This window comes from Equus caballus, chromosome 16 (assembly GCF_041296265.1).
Source record: "Equus caballus isolate H_3958 breed thoroughbred chromosome 16, TB-T2T, whole genome shotgun sequence".
NCBI classification, from domain to species: Eukaryota; Metazoa; Chordata; class Mammalia; order Perissodactyla; family Equidae; genus Equus; species Equus caballus.
In genome coordinates, this window is record NC_091699.1 from 80336184 (window position 1) to 80360780 (window position 24597).

Here is a 24597-nt window from a genome sequence, read left to right on the forward strand (position 1 = left end):
TTAGTCTCCCTCTCTGGTCCTATTTTTACCCGTTGCTGACCTCACTGACTGTGGACAGAACACCCTCCCCCAATAAATGCAAATCAACTCCAGCTGGCCTTGAGGAACACTACAGCAATTAACTTCTCAGCCCTCCAAGCAGAATTCACGTTAATTGAGTCCCTATTGTAGGCTTTTCCTTAGCAGAGGAATAATTTTTGCCCTTTGGAATTCAGTATCTCAGTGCATCTGACCGCCTCAAATATTTTCTTTAACTTTTCAGAGAAAGAAATATGAAGGGGAAGGGAGGAAAGGAGCCCTATTGAAGGTGTTTTTTTGCCTTTAAAGTTGGCGGAGTGAGAGCCTGCCCATAGGGCTGCTGGAGGACTGACCGAATGAAGCAAGCGCGAAGAGCTGGTCTGCCGTGCTTCCTCAGGGAGTCCGTCCCCACGGACAGACGGACGGACAGACACACTGTTCCTCAGTGTGATAGGAAAGCACCCAGGCAGCTTCTGCATCAGGAAAGCCTTTATCAATCAGAAGTCACACGGTCCTATTTTTTTTGTCTTGTGGTGTTGGCCCTCATGAAATTATCGCTAGTATTTTAAAATGGTGAGATTCCATCTAAATGTCTGGCTTCTCTTGAAAATTTAGGGAAAAAAATTTTGAGAAGATTTTCAGTTTCTTTAAAAAAAAAAAAAAGGAAAAAAGCCCTGTTTTCCTGTTGACAAATTAGCTGGAGCCAGAAAAACACTATCCCCTTATGCTCTCTAGTTCACCCTCGTCCCTCCTACTCCCTGTACACTCCTAGACCCGAGACGGAGGTGGACACTGTAACCGTGCTCACACTGTTGGTCGTAGGATCAGAGGAAAGTGAAATACTTCTTGCGCAAACTGAGAAAATTTGGAAGATAGACTAGGAGGACCATGAGTTTCAAGAAAAATGAGAGAGAACATTTATTTCTTTTTGGAAATGAAGGATATTCCTGTATTTAATATGCAAAGCATCTGTATCAAAAGAATTTGACTAAAAACACCACGATAACCCAGACCCAACCCTGCGGACACGTGCATCCGTCTATGACTGATGGCATAAGTGATCCTGAGAAACCTTCATACTTGCCTTCCTGAAGGAAGCCAGTGCTCATGAGGCTCAGGCCCTGGGGTGGCTTGCTGAATCTCAGTTCCTTCTGTTTTTCTGGTTCTCTCTATCCCCCGGTGGCCAAAAGTAGCTTGCCTGTACAGCATTAGCTCAGGAGAAAGGGAGAGACGCGTACAATGTGCCAGGCACACAGCAAGTGCTTTCCTTCACTTGATTCTGCCGGCAATACTCCGATTTTGGTGTTAGCCCCATTTACTGATGAGAGAGCTGAGGCTCAGACAAGTTAACAGAGCAAAGCCACTCAGTGACGGGCCTGCCTGATTCTTTTTTCTCCACCATGGTGCTTGTGCTGCTCATTGAAATGCTTTTCTGGAATTATTACTTAACACAATGACCTTAGCTTTTATTGTGGGTTGATAAGGAGCAGCCACAGAATATGTGAATATTCTCTTCACATTCTATAAAACTATTGAGGATGCTAAGGCTTAGGTTTGTATTTCTGAAGAAAATGTCCTTCTGTTTATGCAGCCAGAAAAGAAATGATGCTAGCTATCCTTTTTGCTTTTATTTTCAGGAAGCTCCAAGGGAAATGTATTATTACATCTTATGGTGAAATTAATCCCCCCTTTCTGCACGTAATTTTGGATCTCTCTTTCTGATGTCATTAATGTACTTTGATATGTTAATAATCCTATTGTACAAGTTGCATCTAGTAGTAAGCTTCTTCAGATCCTTTTTAAGGAAGAAAAAAGGTATAAATTATAATTAAGAACCTTAAAGTTCAATTTATACCCGTAAGAGTAATTTCTAAATCTAATTTAAATAAGACGCTGGATTTAACAAAAGGGGCTATTTGGGGAGTAGCCCAAAAGCCTTTGGCTCATTTCTAGCTTAGAGGAAGCAAAATTAAGAGATGGTTGGTATATGTAGACAAAGAGAACAGATTAGTGGCTACCAGGGGAAAGGGGGGGTGGGGAGTGGGCACAAAGGGTGAAGTAGTGCGCCTACAACACGACTGACGAACAATAACGTACAACTGAAATTTCACAAGTTTGTAAACTATCATAATCTTAATAAAAAGTTAAGAAAAAAGATCGTTGGTAAGCTCTGGCCTGAAGTGTCATATCTTGCCTTCTGCTGTTGGGTAACAGCTGCTGACTCGCACAGAGCATTTACTGTGCGCCAAGCCCTCGTGCGAGTGCTTTGCATGCATTGTCTCAGTCTTTGCAGCAGGCGTTTGCATTTTTTTTTTTTTAAGATTGGCACCTGAGCTAACATCTGTTGCCAGTCTTCTTTTTTTTTTTTGTTACTTCTTCTTCTTCTCCCCAGAGCCCCCCAGTACATACTTGTATATTCTAGTTGTAGGTCTTTCTGGTTGTGCTATGTGGGATGCTGCCTCAGCATGGCCTGATGAGTGGTGCCATGTCCTCGCCCAGGATCTGAACCAGCAAAACCCTGGGTCACTGAAGCGGAGTGCGTGCACTTAACCACTCAGCCACGGGGCCAGCCCCTGCAGCAAGGATTTCAAGTACCATTCTCACTCCTTTTACGAACAAGAAATCCAAGGATCAGAGAAGTCAAGAAACTAGCTGAAGGTCTCATAGCTGGTGGGTTTGATCTTGAGCAAAGGCCCGTAAAAGGAAGAGTAGGCTCCTTTTCAAACTTCTTCACACACCTGTGATGTTAGTTGTTATGTCAACTCTCCTATTCCTCCCCCACTCCCATTAGTTTCCCAGAGGGTACTCTGAGGTATGTTGGCCATCACCTTAATCAGATCTTCCTTTATTCTAGAGAGATGGAGAGCCATTGTTATGTTTTGTTCGAGCTCTACTGGTGGCCTGGATTGTTGGTCAGCTTCATTCTTTGCCTCACAAACTATATTAAAGCTCTACTCAAATACAGTTGATTCTCACTATTTGTGGTAGTTATGGTCTATAAAGTTGTGAATACTGAATTAGTGAATACTGAACCATTGCTCCTAGGGGAAATACAGGGTTAGGTTCCTATGAGTCTCTGGTCACATTTTTGTCAACTGATCAATACATAATCTTATTTTGTATGTTTCTGTTTAAAGACACCTTGTTTAATATATATTGCTGATTCGTTAACTTTGAACTCAAGGCCAACAGCACTATAACTGATGCCTGAACATAGCTTGTGTGAGACACGTATTTTGTCCGTGAGGCCCGTCACAGCCTTCTTGCACTAAGGATCACTAAGTAGCACTTCAGCACTATGCTTGGGGGCCATTGCAAACAGAGATAGCAGTAAAAAGCACAAAAATGCTAAAAACTGACTCTACATAGCCTGCATAAAGGATGCTTGTTTACAGTATGTGAGCTGAAACAAGAAGGCAGAGCGTCACCTTGCTTGACTTCAGCCAGGAGCATGTGTGTTGGGCAACTCAGATTTTTCACCACTCTGCGTGTGTCTCTGAATGACTGCTAAAGCACCATGGGTGTTGATTGTGAGGTTATAAAGAAATTTTAGGGATATTAACTCTTTGCTTGTTAGAAATTGAACATTGTTTCTAATTTTTCATTTGTATTTTTACTTAGTAGTATTTTTTTATTGTGTAATTTTTTATGTGATAACATTTATCTACCTTTTTCCTTATTGCTTCAAACCTTGATTCAGAGTTAGCAAAGCTTCTCTACTCCCAAGTAGTAGAAGTCACCCGTATTTTCTCCTAGTACTTGTATACTTTACTGTTTTACACTCAGCTGTCTGATCCGTTTGGAACTTACACTGGTGTGTGGTGTTTGGAATGAGTACAGTTTTCTCTTTTCCCATATCACTCTGCCATTCTCTCAACAACTGTTTGAAAGTTCATCTTTTTGCCCACTGATTTGATAGGCTGCCTTTATCATATCCTAAATTTCTATATACAATTCAGCCTATTCATGTGTCAATATTAAATTGTTTTAATTATAGAGGTTTTAGAGTGTGTTTTAATGTCTGGTGGGGCTGGCAGTCCCTCCCTCCCCTTATCCCACCTTATTGGGTTTTTTGTTTTTGTTTTCCAGGATTTTCCTGGCTATTCTTCCTTATTTGTTCTCTATGAACTTGTCATTTCAAGTCAATTTCCATATCAACTATCAGAGGTTTTCGTTTGACTGTGTATTACTTTTTCTCTGATCCATGGACATTTCTAATTGAAACATCTTAAGTGGTCTGTGAAACAGAAATTTCCCTCCTGAGTCAGTGGAATGGATTGTCCCATTTAAGCCACAAGGAGAGGCAGGATTCTATTAGGCTGGCTCTCGTTAAGGAGTGGTTCAGGCCACATGCACCCCCTGGCTCCCCCTGCGCTAATAATCAGTAATGTCCTCACCTATGTTGCTGTCTCTGCATGTTTGGTCAAATGTTTTCATCCTCCTCTTCTCTCGTTTTTCTTCTATTCAGCCTTTTGACTGAAGAACTCTGTACTTTCTTAGGATTTCATCCTAGAAATTAGTTGTCATCCTTGGAGCTCCTAAATTATTCCCTGAGAGACCAGATACAATTAGTGTTTCCTACTGTACAATTGAAAAGAGGCTCTTGATGGAGTCTCATTGTGGCTCTCCGTCTATCCAAAGCAGCACCATTGACCCAAGAGACTCAACAAAAAGCCATCATTTGAACAGTGAGTGAGTTCCGTTAGGTCACAAAATGAATATACAAAACTCAGTCATTTTCATAGAGCAATTAGAAAATATAGTGGAAACATAAATTCCATCACAGTGGCAAAAAAATACAGAATGCCAGAATTAACTCGACAAGGCTGTAGTACTTAAATGAAGGAAAAACACTACAAAACTCCACAGAAAGACCTAAATAAAGATTAATTTTGAATAAATACTAGGCCATATGGTACTTATAGTTGGGATAGCTCTGTGTAACCCAGATGATCCCAAGTGTCCCAGGCCTTTGGGCTCAGTTGTTTCTTAATATAAGAATAAAATGGCTCTGTTCCATGGCTTATAGAAGTCTAACAGTTTCTTGAAAATTTCTAAGCATTTCCAGAGATGATTGAGTGGCATATGTTCCCCTAGATCAATATAAGCTACAGCTGTTTTTCTGCTCTCCTGTTACTTGATCATTTATTTATTCTTTCATTCATTTGTTTTATTCACTATGCATTTATTGAGTATGATAAATAAATGGCAAGCAATAGGATATATTGGAGTATATGAGGAAGCCATTTGGTTTAAAACTAATTCCACCTGAACTTGTTTTTCCAAGAGGGTTTGACATGGCCGTTGAACATGCATTGTATATCTGCTTTAAGTATTTGCTATGTCCCAAAGACAAGAGCAATACCCTTAAAGATAAGGATGTAACTTCCCCCACATCACTGTTTCCTTAAGGATAAGCATCTCTCCCTAAACTAAGGATTGGTTGCTGACCTGCTGTGCTCACCTTGTGACCACCCACCTTGTGACCACTGACCCGCTGTGTTCACTGAATTGCTGTGCTGGCAAATAATCCCGTGACTATTGTAAAAGGGACATTCCAATCATATGTGATGTACACTCTTTGACAGTATATGACCACTCTGTACACACCCACTTCATTGGAGTGCTCCATTCCTTTGCAAAAGGACTCTCCAGGGCTATATGGTCCTTATGGTTGGCTCATAATAAACTCACCTCAATTTTGACGTACAGATTGGTTATGGATTATTTGTGTCAACAAGTACTTCCCATGTCCTCAGCAGCCCATAGCTGCCCTCTAACCATTGCTTATGGCTCCTGTGGCTTCTACTTCTGTTTCTGGTCACCTTGTCTTGGGACATAGTCTATTCTCTTTCATCGCCCTGCTGAGCCCCACCAAAACAAAGATATTTTGTACAAGACTTTTGCTGAGGTTTTGAGGATACTCAAGGTGGATAAGCATTGTGGGAGAGAAGGAGGACAGATGTAATGTGTGAGTACAAATAGCATAAAACAGGAAGCAATGAAATATTAAATACTACATGTCTTAAAGGTCATGGGTCATCCTCTGTGGGAAATTTCTCACTTTATCCTTTATTCTTAGCTCCTACCTGCTGCTGTCCTTTGGAATTGCCTCTGTCTGTCTCTCAACATCTCTTGTTTATCATCTCCTTAGCCTCTCTGATTTCTGAACCACTTAACCCCGCTTTCCTAGACTTTGGGAATTCAAACCTCCTGTCATTTTATAATGGAGAGCAACTCAACTCTCTCTTTCTCTCATTCTTACTCATCCAGACTGCACTTAGGGGGGCTTTAATCTGCCTAAACAAAGAAGTCATTGAGCTGTTGTGCCCCCCCCCCGAAGGACCTTCTCACCCTCTAAAGGGAATTCTTATTGCCAGAGCTACAGTCTTTAAAATATCATTTAGTTTTTGCTTCACTAAACTTGGATTTTAAAGAGATCAACTCTCTCCCAAATTAATAAAGCAAGTAGAAGGTAATTCCAACTATAATCCCAATGGTGTTTTTTCTGGAATTTAATAAAGTGATCTTAAAGTTAATTTGGGGGGAAAAACAAGCTCAAAGAACAAGAAGACAGATCTTAAAAAAGAAGAGTAATAATGGAGCACTAATTCTACCAAGAGTTTAATTTAAACAACACTTGCTGTTATAGTGGAAGAATGAGTGAACAGAAAAGTAAAATGTAATACAAAGTCCTTAAACAGATCTAAAGGAAGTCAGCCACACCAGAAGAAAAGACAGGCAACTGTGTCATCCCAGACTAAGGAAGGCCTTTCTAATCATGGAAATGTGTGTTTGTGTATACATTCTTACCAAAAAATAAGGAAAAAAGCATGCTTGGACCTTAAAAACAGTATGCTAAGTGAAAGAGCTAGACACAAAAGGCCATATGTTGTATGATTCTATTTATGTGAAATATACAGAATTAGGCAAATCCATAGTATATTAGTAGTTTCCAGGGGCTAGGGCAAGGGAGGATGGGAATTGACTGCTAATGAACATGGGAGTTTCTTTTTAGAGTGATGAAAATATTCTGGAGTTAGGTACTGGTGATGATTTCACAACTTTTGAATATGCTGACAACCACTGAGTTGTATACTTTGAAGGCTGAATTTTATGATATGTGAATTATGTCTCAATTAAAAAAATTTTTAAGATAAGTCAATTTCACTTGGGGTATCCTGAGAAAAAAAAACCCAGCCATGCCAGTAAATAATGGTTAAAAACAAAAATATTCAATGACACTTGTTAAAGATGGTAAGGTAAATTTTATTCAGGACCATCAATATAGGTATAGGGCCCATTGCAATGGGATTTTACAGTGAGGAAAAGAGATTGGGCTCAAATTGTAATACAGCATGGGCGAGTAAGGATTTATAGCCAAGGAGCTGGAGGTCATTGGATGTAAAATTACTAAGAGGAAATATCAGGGCTAAGCTGACCTAACAGGATTCTTGCTGAAGACAGGCCAGGGTCATCATCACCTGGGGGATGGTAGAGGATGAGGGGCCTGATCTGATAGTGAGGGTGATTAGATGTTGAGAGTGAGGGGTTCTGGTTAAACAGACTTAGCACGGTTCCTGCTAAAACTAGGTTTTACAAGGAAGAGCATGGATGGGCCTAGGAGAAGGTTCAGGCACCTGACTAAAGAATCTTTGTCAAATGTGAATTAAAAATTTTTAAAAGACAAATGACTAATAAACGTATGAAATGCAAATTAAAGCAATGAGATGGAATATTTGCCTACTTACTTGGCAAAAATGGAAAGAAGTGATAAATTTCATTGGGTAGGTTGTAGTCTAATGGATAGCCTCATATCCTGGTATTGATGAAGGGCAATTTGGCAATATATTTCAGAAGCCTTTGTAGGGGAAGAAGAGATTTCCTCTATCCACTCTAAGTCCTTCTGGCCAGGCTGTGAATTAAATTGACACAGGACAGAAGAAAAGGAGAAAATTAAACAAAGTTTTATAACATGCATACATGGGAGAGACCCAGGAAAACTGAGCAACTCGCCAAAATGGCCGAGGCTCTCATCTTAAATACCGTCTTCAGCTAAAGACACAGGAGGATGTTGGGGGCGGGTGTTTGGGGCTTCAGAGGGGAGGAAGGCAACACTGATGGAATGGAAAAGCAAATGTTTGGTAAACAGAACTTTGATAAGAGTGGGCTTAGCGAGGATCTTCCCAGTCTACCTGATACCCAGAGTTATCTGTGGTGATGGCCTGTCCTCGGGACAGGCCTTTGTTTTAAATTTCTTTTAGGCAGTTAGAGGGAAGGTCAAAGTTTCTTTCAGAGTCTTTTTGTTCTTAAAAATAATCAAGGCAAGGCAAAGAGACACATTTTGGGGTAGCAAATTCTGATCCCCCAAACCTTGAATTGTGTTTTTGTGATTTCATTTCTAGTAATTTAAATACTGTGCTCCATTTAAAATATAGTAGTAAAGTAACAGTAACAATACAGGAAGATGTTTGTGCTGCTAGGGAAAAAAATTAGAATGTATAATCCATTAAATGAGACAGAGCAATAGAAGTGCACACTTGAAAGGCTGGAGAGAGAGGTAATTTGGATTTTCTTGCATATTCTTATCTATATTTTCTGTTGATCTGTATTTTCCAAATATTCTATACTGGAGGTATCGTTTATGATCAGAAAATAATAGAAAAGTTATTTAATATAATACAATGTCAAGTGTGGTGTAGCTTTTTGGGTGGTTTCATTTGGTAAGCTTCTTGGTGAAAATGAGTGTAGAAATTTCTCTCCTGTTTCAAGACTAGAGATACAGGGGAGATAAAATGGAAGTCCTCAAAAGTTCCAAAGCCAGATTCTCACTCTCCACTTGCCCCTCTGAGTTTCCTTCAGTGGTGTGCATACTTTCAGGATTTGACCAATTGATTAATTGGTAGTTTTATAACATAGACTATTGTAAATTAAATTGTAGTGTATCCATTCCAGGAATTTTTCTCTTCAGAGTCAGGTATTTTAGACTTCACAACTAGGATCCTGTTGAGTGGAGCTCTTTCTGATTATTGACTGGAATTACGTTCCTCAGATGTAACAGTTTTCTTCTCCCGATTTCCTAGACAGAATCATGAATAAACTGGAGGACAAGCAGGACCAGATGATACCATGAAGAGGAGTTTACAGGCCCTCTATTGCCAACTGTTAAGTAAGTTGCTCTTGCATTTCTTCTCTCCTTGAACATGCCATGTTATTGTCTGTCCAGTGCCAGAAACTTACACACTTTCTGGAGGAAGACCAGGGTTTGGTCAATGACCGAGGACAGTAAATTTTCCCTCTTCATTGTCTTCTGTTGCCGTGGGCGTCAGTTGTTATGTAGACTCCATTATAATAATTCTAAGTTGGCATGTTAAGCATAGTTAATTCGAGAATGAGTGTTAAAAACATCATTGCTCCTGGTTTTGTGGCAGAATAAAGGGTGTTCCAGGATGGCCCCCATAGGTTCCTCATGGAGACTGTGTTTTCTGGATTTTGTCACATAGAACCTGTTGCCATTCAGTGACTGTACAGCTTTTGGCTTGGAATGTTTTGCATAATTACACATGTTCTTAAATAATGGGTGGTGAAATGTGACTTCTTTAGGTTTGGTGGTAGAATGAAGAGTGTTTGATTATGACTTTCTGCATGTTGCTCATGTGTTTTGAGGATTGAGCCAGAAAGTGCCAGTTGCCGCTTAGTGACTGTATAGCCTTTGGGATTGGAATTGTTACTGAATAAATGTGAAAACCAGTAGCAGTTGGTGGGTTTGATATTCAGATTGACCCACTTGGGACAACAGGCATTGCCCACTCCAGGTCAGACCAAAGCCATTGAGTTGGGAAAACTTGGAGTTCCTTGTGCTTGTCTAGTTCTTGCTGAGGTAAATGGAGGACTTGTCTTTCTGAGGCTGAGTGGCTCCCTGTTAACTTTTGCCAAGAAAGTAACAGGAAAAGAGATTGAGATGCAAATCACCAGTCAGTCGGCCCTTAGAATTGAGCAATTCAGGTTACCGTTGCACCCCCAGTGCAAAGCACTTTATCTACAGACAGCATTCTGGTTGGATTTTAATTGACTCATTTCTGCTACTGAATTCTAATCCCTGAAACACAGATCTGTTTTCAGCCTGGTGGAATGTCGCCAAGAGTTAGAGGGACTTTCATGTTCTTTCTTCATGTATTCTATTGGACTGTAGGTTTGTGGCCTTTTTATTTTTTTTAATGTTAAGCTTGCTGGTGAGAGAAAAGGCTTTACAGATTGAAGAAGCAATGTCATCAAGGCATGATTAGCCCTGCCTTGATGGTAGAGAGGACATTTGAAGGATAAATAGGATTGCACACACAGACGCCCCCTCAAGAAGGCGAGGCTGGCTTTGTGGGAGAAGAAACAGGAAATGAATAAGAGCAGAGTAGATCTGGGAGGCAGCAAAATCTTTGTTGAGGTCACCTATGCTGCTTGCATGCCCCAAAGTTTGCATAATATTATAAGGTTATATATGTGAAAGGCATCAAATCAGTATTTTATGGTTCAGAGTCAAGTTTTATGCTGTAACAAGGCCCATCCTCCCAAGTGGAGCATACGTGAAAGCTCAAGGGGATTTCCTCAAACGTTATCTGGATAGCCTGGAAAATCAACTTAGTCTTAACACTGTCATTGTTTCCAAGCTTGCCTAGAAATGCAAGCAGCCCAGAGTTGGTTTCCTGCTGGTCAGGAGGTAGGTAATGGCCCTCCGTAAACCACCCTGTTTACTAGATAGCTGGTTGTGTACAGGAGCCCAGCTTTGTACAGAGCTGGGAGGGTGGAGCTCTTGGGCACTAGATTCAAGTTCACTGGGGTGAAGAGCTGTTATTTATAGCGGTTTTTTTTCATGAGAAGAATTGGATATTTAGTAAAATTCTAGATAACTTAAACTCTGGCGTGCATACACACACACACCCCTGATAGCTCATATATGTCATTAGCCTATTATTAAGTTATGCCTGGATGAACATTGTCCACAAACAAAATGGCTTTTTTAGTGTCTAAAATAGACTTGGGAAGTACAGAGTCAAATAAACTTAATATGTTACTTTTAGGGGATGGGGTACTAAATCACTTTATTTGAAGGAATGGTACAAATCCAAGAACTTAGGTATTTTTGTACAACTTATAGAAAAGGTAAAGGTAACCCCAACATGCGTGCACTGCCTCGGTGGATCAGGGAAGTCATCCGTTGGCTAGGGGAAGCTGGCCTGAGACTCAGCTCTCGTCACTGTCTCCCAGGGTGTGCTTGTCAAAGAGATACTCTGCCGTGCCAGATTCAGGGGCCCCCATCCTGCGCAGGTTGATTACATGGTCACCCAATTCTGTGATGGCTTTTACCTGCTCATTCAGGTAGTGAGTCTTGAGGAAGTCACACAAGTGGGGGTCGTTTTTGTCAGTGGCCAGTTTGTGCAGTTCCGGTAGTGACTCATTCACATTTATTTCCAAGTGTAATGCACACTCCATTGCCTTCAGCCCATTCTCCCAGTCATCCCGGTCTGGTTTCTTGATATCCTGAAGGAACATTCGGCCGCCTGGTTGGTTCTGCAGCTTCATCAGTTTCTCAGCATGTTCGTTCCCTCTCCTCATAAGGTTGGTGAAGAAAATATTTGGCAAAGTTCTTCAAAGCCACATCATCGCGATCAAAATAGTAAGGCATGCACAGGTAGACGGAGGAGGCGTGGAGCTCCGGGTTGATCTGGCGGTTGATGGCGGCCTCCGAGTCCTGGTAGTCGTTCTGGCGCAGCTGCAAGGGGAACACGGTGGTCATGGTGGGCGGCTGACGAGAGGTGGCAGCGGCCTTGCAGTGGGCCGAGGGCTCCGTGAGGAGGTGGCGGAGGGCTGGCTCTGGGTGGCAGGCCGGGGCCGGGAGCGAGCGCCTGGTTCCGGTTCCGTTCAAGCGCTGTTGAAGCAGGAAACCACGGCAGCTCCCACGAAGACTGTGTCAGTGTGTTACTTTATGTAACAGCAAACTGCTGTTTTTAACTTGAGGGAAAAAACCTGATAGAGTGTTCTGGTTATCTTTTGTTGTGTAACAAACCACCACAAAACTGTAGCTTAAAGCAACAAAAATCACTTATTTTGCATATGAATCTGCAGTTTGGTTTGGGCAGGGGCTGGCAGAGACTGTCTGCTCCAGTGTCTAGGATCTGGGCTGGAGTAACTCCAGCAGCTGTAGGCTAGAACAACTGGGCCTGGCCCAACACCTTGTTTTCCCTGAGGCTGTTTCACAGGGCAAAGTGGGGCTTCCTCCCAGAGTAGTGGCCTCAGGGTAGTCAGACTTCTTAAATGTCAGCCCACAGCTGTGAGGCCGGGGCAAAACCTACAAGGCTTCTTATGAATTAGGCTTGGAAGTCCCAGGACAATACTTCAGCCACACTGTATTGGCCAAGGAAGTCACTAAGACCCACCCTGAGTCAAGGGGAGAGGGATTGGGCTCCGCCTCTCAAAGGAAGAGTAGTAAGAATTTGTAGTCATCTTTAGTCTACCAGAGAGAGTATCTGTTTGAAAAAAACAAGCACTTACTTACTAGTGGACATAAACCAGTTCATGAGTCATCATTATCACAGAGAAGCCGCTCCCTCTTGAGTGCCTACTGTGTTCTCAGGCACCTGCTGCTGTTACCTGCGTCATCGCATTCATTCCAGAGGTAAGTGCTTCAGGATGAAGAGGTGTTACCGATGAGTAAGTTAAGGACTGGCCCAGGGTGACCAGGGAGTGAGTGATGGAGTCGGAATTCACACCCGGGTCTCTCTCACCTCTTTGTTCATGGTCGTTTTTTCATCCTGCTTAGTGCCTCCACCACACACAGGAAAAATGGCAGTGTGCCCCTCTGCTGTCCCTATGGCCAGACGGGGGTGGTTTTAACCCGTAATTGGTAACGTTTGCTTCCTATTAGTGATTTCGGGTGGGGCTAAAAAAAATCCAGGTGCTCTCGGAATCACTGCATCACAGTCGACAGTCACTGGGGCTTGCGTGAGCCCGATGGGGGCTGTGGGATGCAGTCTTTGGCAGACAGGGCAACTGAGGTTTTAATATTTTACTTTTCTTAAAACTGACTGTCTCTGCCTTTGTCTTATTTCTTGGGCTCTAATCCTCAGTGAGCGTTTCATCCTCCAGCTTTCCCCTTGGGAAGGTTTCTCACATTCTATGTGATACCTTGGAACAAATGAAGCTTAAGGATGAGGGTGGTGATGAGAACCTTCATGGTTATGTAAAAACCAAATGCTATGTTCATTCTTCTTTTTTAAGTAGCAAAGTAGGTATGAAGCTAGTGCTAAGAATATCTGGGTTTTTGAGCCGAAGACCAGCGTTCAAATCCTGGCCCTACCCCTTAGTAGGTGACTTACGTTAAGTATGTTATTAACCTCCATGAGCCTCATATGTAAAATGGGAACTGACCATCCACCATGTAAGATGGTATCCGGATAACATAGCATATAGAAGACCTGCAATCAATGTCAGTTCCCTGATTGGGCCCTCCTGTCTGGAAGAGAGAAGTACAACCTAACCAGGAGCTCAACTGTAACTAACATTTGCATGGTACTTTCTGGTCACAAAACCTTTTCACAGAATATGATCCTCGCTATGCCTTACAAGGCAAGTGGGACATGAATTATCCTTGATCCCATTCTTCAGAGGAGGGAGTTGATATGATGAAGGCTGCGTTTCCCAGGTCATGTCACAATGTTTTTTTAAAGGAATAATGGAAAGTAAGGAGCATCATCACAAACTTTTAAGAACATGACACTGCTAGGGAGGCACTGAGTCATGAGTTAGCGGCTTTGGTCTTTGCCTGGGTACTGTGTACTGGAAATTTGTTGTTACTTCATTGTTAAGAAGACTAAGGCAATTCTTAGGGTCTTATGACAATAAGTTTTTATATACCAATATGTATTCAAATCAAAGTTGTTTGGGTACTTAGAGATAAGGAGTGATTATGTTTAGTAACTTAAGTGTTTGCTCTGCATCCAGGCATTTGTATTTCTTAAATTGTGCTCTGTGCTTTTACGGGTACATCCTGCTTGCTCACTCCTGCATCCTCTGTGTATATTGGACCATGTTGACTGCACAGAGTAACCCTTTGCTCAACCCAGAGAAGTGTCCGCAAGCCCCTTTCTTACTCAGGAGGAGGAAGAGAAAGAGAACTCCTGGTGTGGATTTGGGCCCCTAACCTGTAGAATTTAGAACAAAAAAGATACCACCTTTTCTGCCCTCTCTACCTGGGGCGTGGGGATTCTGTTTGGTCTTAGACTTGAGTTATGCATACACACCCCCCAAAATCCATATTACTCACCACTCTAGATTCTTCCAGGCATAATGAGAAATTGGCTGTGGTGGAGTTCATTTCTGATGGAATGGTCTGCTTCTCCCCTGACCTCTGAAACTGAGCAGAAGACTGAAAATGCTTTAAAGTGTGCAAACTGTCTTTGTGCCTTTTCAGCTCTAACTAGCCCTTCTTGCCAACCGGCTACCCTGTGATGTTATTCTTCCCTCCAGTCACTTCTTAAACCAGAAATATCCATATAGTAATATCTTCCACAAGAGATTAACATTTTCCCTTTTTTCCTCCATGCTTGTCCTTACCCCATAGTAGACCCTAAGTCCGCACCATGGTACCTGCCCAGTCCCAGTTGTCCTCCCATGGTCTGTGATCTGAAGTTCTCATGTATTCCATTAAGATGGAAATCAATCTGACTAAATTAATTAATGACAAGGTGTGCTTCGTTGATTAAGGAGAGTTAAGGAGCTTCTCCATAATTCTCAGGGATATTTGCATTTTTAAGGAAATCACATTTATCTTCTTAAGGCAAATGCTATTTTGGTATCATTCTAAACAGTATTGAGTATAGCACTTTAAATAGGTAGACTTCCCGGGGCCTGTCCATTTGTCTGGATCTCCCTGAGTCATTGGTCTGGAATCTTCAGATCATTTCTCTTTCTGGCTCATTCCTTTCCTGTTTGGCCAGCTAAAATCAGAAATAATCTTCTCATGCTTTATCTGTACCCTGTCATCATTGTCATCCACACAGATTTCCAACCCTGAATACTTGAAGTCATCCTTGACTTGTTCTCTGCCTCAACCTGGATGCATTTGGATACCAGCTCCCATGAACTCTAACATGTTGTGAAGCCATTCATTTCTCTGCATCCCCACTGTCTCTGCTTAGTGAAGAGCTTCCTGTGGTCTTGCCTGGACCCTTTATTTTTTAAGGCCTTTTGTTTTTTTTTTAATTGAGGTAACATTGGTTTATAACATATAAATTTTAGGTGTACATCCTTATATTTTGGTTTCTGTGTATATTACATCATGTTCAATGCCCAAAGACTAATTACCATCCATCACCGTACACATGTGGCCTGGACCCTTTTAGTAGTCTCCCTGCTTGCTGCGCTATTCTCAGGCCACCTCCTTCTAATTCATCCTACAGAGTTAGCTGCCTGTCATCTGCGGATAATCTTTCAAGGGCTTTGCTGTCGAAGAGCAGCAGTTCTCATAGTGTGGTGCAAGAATCCCTGGGCATCCCTGAGACCTTTTCAGGAAGTCTGTGGGGTCCTCCCTTTTCCAACTACATATCTTCACGAAGCCAGGTTTTCTTTCCTCCATAAACTTCAACCATATCACAACAGATTGCAGAAGCTGATATGAGAGCCAGCTAGCTATCTTTCATAAGCTAGATATTAAGGACATTTACAAAAATATAAAACAATAGCACCCTTCTTACTAATTTTTTTATTTTAGAAGATACGGTTATGTTTTCATTGAAAATGTTATTTGTTAACATGTAATGAGTTTATTGTTATTTTTCATGAATTAATATTTTATCAGCTTTAATTTTAAATACAGTGACTATTAGTAGCTATAACCCATATAACAAAGGCTCTTTGTGGTCCTCAATAGTTTTTAAGCGTATAAAGGCGTCATGAGACCAAAATGTTTGAGAACCACTGACCTAAAAGATAAAGCCTAAATTTCTTAGGTTAGCGTTTAAGACTGGTTAATACTCTGGTCACCCCCATCTCACCTTCTCTCCTTCGTGTCCCCACGTATGCACACTCCCCCCACTACACCTAGTGGACACCCGCAGTATTCTCTGGCCACCACAACTGACATTCTCTCCCCCACAAAATATTTAGCCCTCGGTATGCACGTAATTGTTTTCTTGTTTTCTAGCTCCTCAGTCTTGGGGACTCCGTTTCTTTCATTCCCCTATCTCCAGTCTAATCTAGAGGTTGACTCGTAGTGAGACTCAGTGTATGTTTACTATAATTACCATATTTCGTCAAATCTAAGATGTCATTAATTGTAAGATACACTGTTACTTTATGAATCACTGAGAAAGAAAATACGCTGCTTGAACTATAAAACTATCACATGCCATCAGTCACATCTTACAATATGGAAACGCATGTATGGATAAAATACAGAATTATTAGGGTAGATTATGGCTAACTGGGTAATGTAGTCCCTGGGTTTCTGTCACTAAATTCTCCTTTAGGACAAAGTCTCGGCAAACCCATCTCCATTCCCAGGTAGGCCCTGTGTAACAAAAGACAGCTTCCCTTGGAAGCTGGTGAGAGACCAGAGTAGCTGGGTTGTCACTAACCAAAGCTGGCTCACGTATTCTGTCTTCATTCTGTTTGTTTCTCCTGATAAGTGAGAAGAAATTTTCCCTGAGATTAAGCGGAGAGAGTTCATATAAATCATAACTGACATGGTAGTTAGGTCCCAACAAGTGTTGACTCCAGAAGTGTAGGCTCTTTTAGATGTTACAGGCAATCATAAAGATATTGCATTGTCTGTGTGTATGAATGAGGGATCTTCATTTCCTCCTTCGCCTTTTTTTTTTTTTTTAAAGATTGGTACCTGAACTAACATCTGTTGCCATCTTTTTTTTCTTCTTCTTCTCCCCAAAGTCCCCCAGTACATAGTTGTATCTTCTAGTTGTAGGTCTTTCTGGCTCTGCTATGTGGGATGCTGCCTCAGCATGGCCTGATGAGTGGTGCTAGGTCCATGCCCAGGATCCAAACCGGCGAAACCCTGGACCACCTAAGTGGCATGGTCAAACTTAACCACTTGGCCATGGGGCTGGCCCCCTCCTCTGCCTTTTAAACTACCTGGTCATAACCTCCATGGAGAGTGACAGTGTGGCAGCCATGGTTAAGGGTTCAGATTCTGGATGAACACTGTTTGAGTTCAAATCCTGGCTTGCCACAAATTCTTTCCCAAGTGATTTTCACCCCTTCCCATACAAAACATAACCAATTTGAGCCTGCCGCCACTATCACTCCTGAGGCTATTAAAGACTCTGCTCTTGAGGAGATTGCTCTCCTGCTACCATCAGTGGCTATAATAATGATAACGACACGTTTGATCTTCAGTCAGCATTATGGAAATGGAGGCATCCATTTCATTGACACTGCAATTCAGTATTTTAGACTAGATTACTCAGATTGGCTTTCATTAGTGTTTCTCAAACCTGGCTGTGCATTAGAATCTCCTGGGGAGCCTTTAACACATCCCCTTGCCCAGAGTCCACCCCAGATCAATTAAATCAGGATCTTTGGGGGAGGGTGGGGCCTGGGCATCAATTGATTCTAATGTGCAACCAGTGTTGAGCATCACTGGCTCAGAAGCAGTGGTTTTAAGCTTAATTGTTCAACAGAATCCCACGGAGGGCTTGTTTAAACACAGATTGCTGGGCCGTTTTCCCGGAGTTTCTGATTTAGTAGATCTGGGATGGGATAATAATTTGCATTTCTAAATTTCCAGTGATGCTGAAGCTTTGGTCCAGGGACTACACTTTGAGAATCACTGTCTTAGACTTCTGAAGGGTTATCCTAGAGCAAGAGGGGCTCTCAGCTTCCCTGCATCACTTGGGCTGCCTGGTGGTAAAGTGGATCCTAGAACAAAACCAGGATGAATTAGGAAGGAAGAGAAGGAGAGAAGGTGTCAGGGAGAGAACCTGCAGAATCACCATGTTGTAGAGTTAGGAACTGTTAGGACTTGAAGTTTCATGTTACTCTCCAGGATACACTGGAAGTTAGTTTTTACTCTGTTTTAAGAATGAGACAAGAACAAGGAGTGGGCTAGCTAGGCTTATAAAGCAAAGGGAAAGCATAAGAGGCCCTTGGCTGACGGTTCGCTGAAGAGGGCCCCTTTTAGAACTTAATTTTATAAGATTCTTTCTTCCTCACTTCATGCTGGAGAATTCTTTTGCAAATCCAGAATTCAAGGCTGGATTTCTTTTTTTCATTTGAAAAGATTTGCAAATATTCTCTAAGAAGAACAAGTCTCTTTGGTTCTGAAGGATAAGTCATTCACACAGAAAATTTGAGGACTTTATACTTTCAAATGTAACATTAACCCAGGAAGTTTAGGCATACTGGATCCTTAAAGGTGTCATGTTGATTTAATGTCTTTTACATTTTAAGTTGTGACTTTAAATTTGCATAAGTCAATAACTCTCTTCTGCAGATTAAACAAAACCTTAATAAGACATTCTCATTGTAAGCAATGCCAGTGAAGACTGAGGAATAAAATATTTTAAAGAAATTCAATTTTATGACTTTTGAGTACATTCCATTACATGGTTGGCAGGGATGTAGGTGGGAGAAGTCATGTTCACACTTACGAGGGCTGTTGACTTATGCAAATTTAAATGTTAGTTCTTAATGAGTAAATTCAATTTCCTATATGAAAGTACTTTTACTAAAACACATGGTGGGAGAAAGCATAGAATTTGGATTTAAAGGATATACTTTGAGTTCTCACTTCTCTAAGTGATCGTCTCTGCGGCCTTGCACAGAGTGCTTAACCTCCCAGAGCTGCCTCATTTTCCTAAACTGTGTTACACAGATGATGAGTATAATGTCTACCTTGAGGGTTGTTGAGAGTTAAATGAGAAGGGTATAAAAACATTTCATAAGTTGTAAAATGCCTTCCAAACATGGCTTGTTATTTTACTACTGTGCTTAAATAACCTAATTATTTCTTTTGTTATATTGTGCTCTTGTTTATCAAATCCTATTTAAAAATTTTAAAAAGAAAAGTGAAAGACAGTCTAACATGCCCTCACCCAGATTCCACTTCAGTAGACCCCTCACTAATGCGCAGAAGCCTCATCAATAGGGACCGTCTACCAGGGAGTTGTCTAGCTTATCAGGATCTGGTAAAATTCTGGAAGGTTTTTCTGAATAAGAGAAGTTTGAACAGAATTTTTAGAATGAAGAAAAGGGATTTTTTTTTTTTTACAGCAAATTCATGTTGGCTTTGTAATAAATCTTTTCTGAAAGTTTTCTGAAACGTTGAATCATTGCCTTTACAGCCTTTACAAATGTGCTGGTGACTGGAGATCCTTCAGTCTGGAAGCCAAGAAACTCCTCAAACCTAAGACACGTTGCCTTTGCAGCGTCATCTTTCATGTCTGCCTTTCCTGTTCTCCCGTTCCCTTTCCTTGTCTTCAGGTCTTTTCTACCACCCGGGTCTCTCCTCTCTTTGCTTCCCCGCACCCCCCCACCCCCAGAAGTTTTTGAGCCTTTCTCTTGCAGGAGATAAATCCCACACCCACCGCTTACTGAGCACCCATTTTGAACTGCACACTGTCCTAAGTGCTTGATATACTTATATTAACAACTCTATGCAGTATAGCAATATCATGCTGTAGTCAGCTGAATGGTGGTCCCTCAAAAGTCATGTCTACATCTTAACTCCAAAACCTGTGAATATGACCTTATTTGGAAAAAGTGTCTTTGCAGATGTAATTAATTTAAGGATCTTGAGATAAGATCAAGCTGCATTATCCTTGTGGGCCCTAAATCCAATGACAAGTGTCCTTATAAGAGACACACAGAGGGGAGACACAGAGAAAAGAGGGGAAGGCCATGTGAAGACTGAGGCAGAGTTTGGAGTGATGCAGCCACACACCAAGGAACATCGTGGAGCCACTAGAATGGAAGAGTCCAGGAAGGATTCTCCCCAGGAGCCTCGGGAAGGCAGCTTCTCACAAGTGAATCCCTTGCCTTTGCTCTGGCTGCACCAGAATATCACCCAGGAGACCCTGGGAGCTGTGGCCAGTCTCTTTATCATTTCCTCCCCAGCATCTTCATCAGTTTTCCCATCTGTAAAATATATTAGCTTCCTATGGCTACCATAGCAAATTACCACAAATTTAGTGGCTTAAAAATAGCAGAATTTTTTTTCTCACAGTTCTGGAGGCTGGAGTCTGAAATCAAGGTGTCAGCAGGGCCATATGCCTTTCCGAGGCTCCTGGGGAGAATCCTTCCTTGACTCTTCCATTCTAGTGGCTCCACGATGTTCCTTTGGTGTGTGGCTGCATCACTCCAAACTCTGCCTCAGTCTTCACATGGCCTTCCCCTCTTTTCTCTGTGTCTCCCCTCTGTGTGTCTCTTATAAGGACACTTGTCATTGGATTTAGGGCCCACAAGGATAATGTAGCTTGATCTTATCTCAAGATCCTTAAATTAATTACATCTGCAAAGACACTTTTTCCAAATAAGGTCATATTCACAGGTTTTGGAGTTAAGATGTAGACATGACTTTTGAGGGACCACCATTCAGCTGACTACAGCATGATATTGTTATACTGCGTAGAGTTGTTAATATAAGTATATCGAGCACTTAGGACAGTGTGCAGTTCAAAATGGGTGCTCAGTAAGCGGTGGGTGTGGGTCGAGGAGTGAGCAGGGTATGAGGAAATAAAACCAATGAGTTTATATAGCATTTCAGAGAAGTTTTACCATAAAGTGAGGGCAGAAGAGAGCTGTAGCTGGTGGTTGATAGAGGGCAGGATGTTTTTAAAAAAAAAACGAAACAAGACAAAACCCAAAAGCAGTGATTTGAGCTGGTGGTATAGAAGTTCCCACGAAGGGTTTGCAGGGACCAAGTGCTGTAGGGCTGTGAGCTTCAGAGGACGTGCGATGCATGTTGATGGTGAGCCCTCAGGGTGGGAGCAGCTCTGCATGTGATCCCTGCGCCCATTTGTAGTTGGTGCACAGGGTATGTTTCCTGACCTTGCCAGTGAATCCCAGTGCTGGGTACATAATTGTGTCGTATTTGATGAGAAGAGGCAAGAATGAGAGTCCCCTGTCCTGTCATCAGTGAGTCTGGTGAACACTGAGCATAAACGCTTTAATGATTTCCCTGAGATGTTCTCTCAAAGTCAGACAGCTGTCTCCCACAGGGCAGAGCCCAGGCTCTGCGCTTGCAGCTACAGGGTCTGCTAATTACAGGGTGGCTCAGGAGAGAGCCTGGAGCCCTCTGAGATGAAAGGTGCTACAGTTTACTTTGAAATTTCTTGGTTAGATGAAGACATGAGAGTGTACCCACTTTCCCCAAGAGGCAGAGAAGCAAGAGTCCAGAAGTCATCTAGCTGGGGGACAAGTATTGTGCCCCATGTGCCTGTGAAGTCATGCCCAGCATCCCCAGTTGCAGCAGGAGATGAATGAGAGGAGAGGGTTGGAAGCTCTAGAGGGGGACTCTTAAACAGGGCTGGTAATTATTAGGATTCCAGCTTTGGCCTGGAGGTGATTTTGAGGCATGGACAGCCCCCCAGGGTAGGAAGTGCCAGCGTGAAAGGAAGTCTGGGTGGCTGGGTAGCTGTCCTGTCTGATCACATGGGGTCACATCTAGGCAGCTCTCACCATGGCGTAGAAGCCTTGAGGTGGAAAGGAGGCTCCAACAGATGGAGTCACATTATTTTCTCAATATATTATTGTTATTTTGACCTGCGATAAGTGCAAAATAATTGAGCTAAAATAAAACATAATACTTATTTAAATAGCTTAGCTGTAGAAATTCCATAGGGAAAAAAAAGTCCCATATTTCACCCAAAAACTTGTTCTGCTACTGTGAGGACATTGAATTTTCCTGTTGGCGAGTGTCTTCAGCCGGGCTATCTGGAAGCAGACCATGAGCCCTGAGAGAAACATGTCAGGACAAGGGTACTGATAAGTGACTTATTAGGAGGCGTTCCCAGGAAACTGACCAGGGCATGGGGAGTGGGCCTGGAAGGAAAGCAGGCCCAGCAGGATGCGCTGTCAAGCAAAGCCCCACAGAGGCTGACTTGGGCGTAGTCTCTCTTGTGAGCTCTGGTGAGAGTACAGGTCACACCTTAGATTTGTCCCCATCACAAGTGACAGAGCTGGAGTGTTGTATTCCTGGATCTGTGGGTCATTGGATGCCAGGCACTGTGTAGACACTTTAAGTTAGTGACATGCACGTTACCACGTTTGATACATTTAACACATGCAAAGCATTTGAACAGTGCCGTAAATGTTGGGTTATTATTGTTCTTGTTGCCATCATCATCACTTCCCCTCCTCTGCCCATTTCTCTGAACTGAAAGCAAAACCTCATCTCTCTTCCATTCCTAGGGCCTTATTCTCATTCTTATGCATCATATTACGAATACAAACGATTACACCTCCCTCCTTTTCCCTACAAGTCTGTCTCCTAAGTCTCATTCTTTGAGTCTGGAGTTCCATCTGAGGGCTGGGGGTGACCAGCGAAGGGCTGACCATGAAGCTGTCCATCATGAGGTCCCTTGGTTAGAGATGTAATTGAAATTCTCCCCAGATGTGAGGAAGTCCCTTGGGCTTCTCTTGTGCATTATTAAATTATGATGGTAAATGAGTGTGACCATGTATTTTATTCTTTCCCTGGAGATGTGGCTCTTATAGACATGGTCTCCTTGGAAATATTTTCCCATAGGTGAAACTTTGGTGGAGTCATTGCCCATCTGAGTATCCAGATTTTTCCAGTCAGTGGATACTTCAGAAATATAAAGTTCTAGAAACTAGGAAATTTTTCCTAGACTTCTGAGGGAATTGTATTATAATTATAATGGAGGGAGGGCAGTCTCTTTGCAGGACGTCTGATTGTTCTGGTGAGGAAGCGGGTTCAGGTTTTAGAGAAAAACATTCTTGTATAGGCACCAGGGAATTTAGAAGTTTACCCTCTGATGCTGTATGAGAATGAGTTGGTCAGATGTCAAATAATTTTTGTTTTCTTAAAAAAGGAATCAGGAGTGGAAGAGGAAAGGGAGACGACAGATAAACAGTTTAAGATTAAATCTTGAGACAGATTAGAGGTCAGGATGTTTCCATCTGCTGCCTCTCTCTGTCCTTTTCCAGGACAGGCTTTTTATTCCTTACTATACACAGAGAAGTCATAAGATCATATACTTTCAGAACTGAAAAGAAGATCCTTTAGTAATTGCCACCTCATTTAACAGATGAAGAAACTGGTGCCATCCTGAGAGGATGAGTGACTTGTCCACAGCCCAAGCCTGTTTGATGTGAGGGCAGAGGGTGACACGTGGGTCCACAGATTCCTGGTGTAGTGCTCGTTCCAGGATCTCCTTTTCTACCACCCCCCACCTTGCGTTGTACTCCAGTCACACCAATTTTCTTTTCCTTCCTCAAGTATTCCAACTCATTCTCTCCTTGGGGTCTTTGACCAGTCATTCCTCCTGACCTGGCATGACTGGCTCCCCACTGTTCAGAACATCCTCCCAGCAGCTTCCTCACCACCCAGTCTCTCTCCATCACATGACCCTAGTTTAAGTTCTGCACAGCACATGAAGTTATCTGAGGTTTTTGTTTGCTCTTTATTTTTTATTGCCTGCATCTGCCTGTGGAATGTCAGCTAGGAACGAATGCAGTGTATTCCCAGCCCAGAACAGTGCCCAGCGTATATGGAAGATCCCTGACACGTGTAACGGCGCAATGGAATGAAGCGGACAGGGGAACAATGGGCAGGTACCTTGGGTGGTCCATATTGTCAGGTGAAACTCCATATAGAGAGGATTAGTTTATGGTCTAGATCAGTACTGTCCAATAGACATAGAGTGCAAGCCACAATGTTAGAAAAAGTGAGAAGAAATTGGTGAAATCAATTTTAAAATTTTATCTAGCTCAATATATCCAAAACATGATCATTTCAACATGTAATTAATATAAACAATTATTCATAAGGTATTTTGCTTTCTTTTTTTCATACCAGGTCTTTGAAATCCTGTACATAATTTGCACTTACAGAACATCTCAATTTGGACACTGGATTTTCATCAAAAATACTTGATTGACATTTAGATTTCATAAAACTTATAGTGGAAACATTAGATTCACATACTTAAAATTTTTCTAATGATTGAATTACTTATCAGTCTTTAAATTAGTTAAATAAATTTTAAAATTCAATTTTAAATTTTTTCAAAATTCAGTCACACTAGCAACATTTCAAGTGCTCAATGCCAGATGTGGCTACTGGCTGCACAGGTCTATATTGGTTGCACGAGAATGTTGGTTTTGAAATTCCTTTGCCCTTCTTGCCTTACATCAGCTCTGTGGTACAGAGGCTGGTATGTGGGCCCACTGAGGCAGAACACCAGGGCCTTGTGCCGAGATACATGACTTGTGCCTCTAGCCCATTGATTTCTTGGTCATCACGTTAAGAGAGAGAAGTTGGTGGATCCTTTTAAGACCTTGAGAGTAAAGTTGATTTATTCTGATTTGTTCTAGAAGGCCTAAGTCAGGGTA

At 42.0% G+C, this 24597-nt stretch overlaps 1 protein-coding gene and 1 pseudogene across 6 annotated transcripts in view; one reads left to right on the top strand and one right to left on the bottom strand.

Moving 5' to 3' along the window:
- TMEM108 (transmembrane protein 108) overlaps positions 1-24597 on the top strand; it is a 325972-nt gene that overhangs the window by 163583 nt on the left and 137792 nt on the right. For 4 of the 6 annotated variants that reach the window (XM_070238159.1, XM_005600936.4, XM_070238160.1 and 1 more), the window contains one exon: positions 9102-9187. In XM_070238159.1, coding sequence (XP_070094260.1) covers positions 9148-9187 — 40 coding nt within the window. In that variant the 5' untranslated portion in view covers positions 9102-9147. The remainder of the gene's footprint in view (positions 1-9101; positions 9188-24597) is intronic. The other 2 variants (XM_005600937.4, XM_070238158.1) reach the window with 1 other exon arrangement.
- On the bottom strand, positions 11197-11876 carry LOC138918081 (ferritin heavy chain pseudogene; annotated as a pseudogene).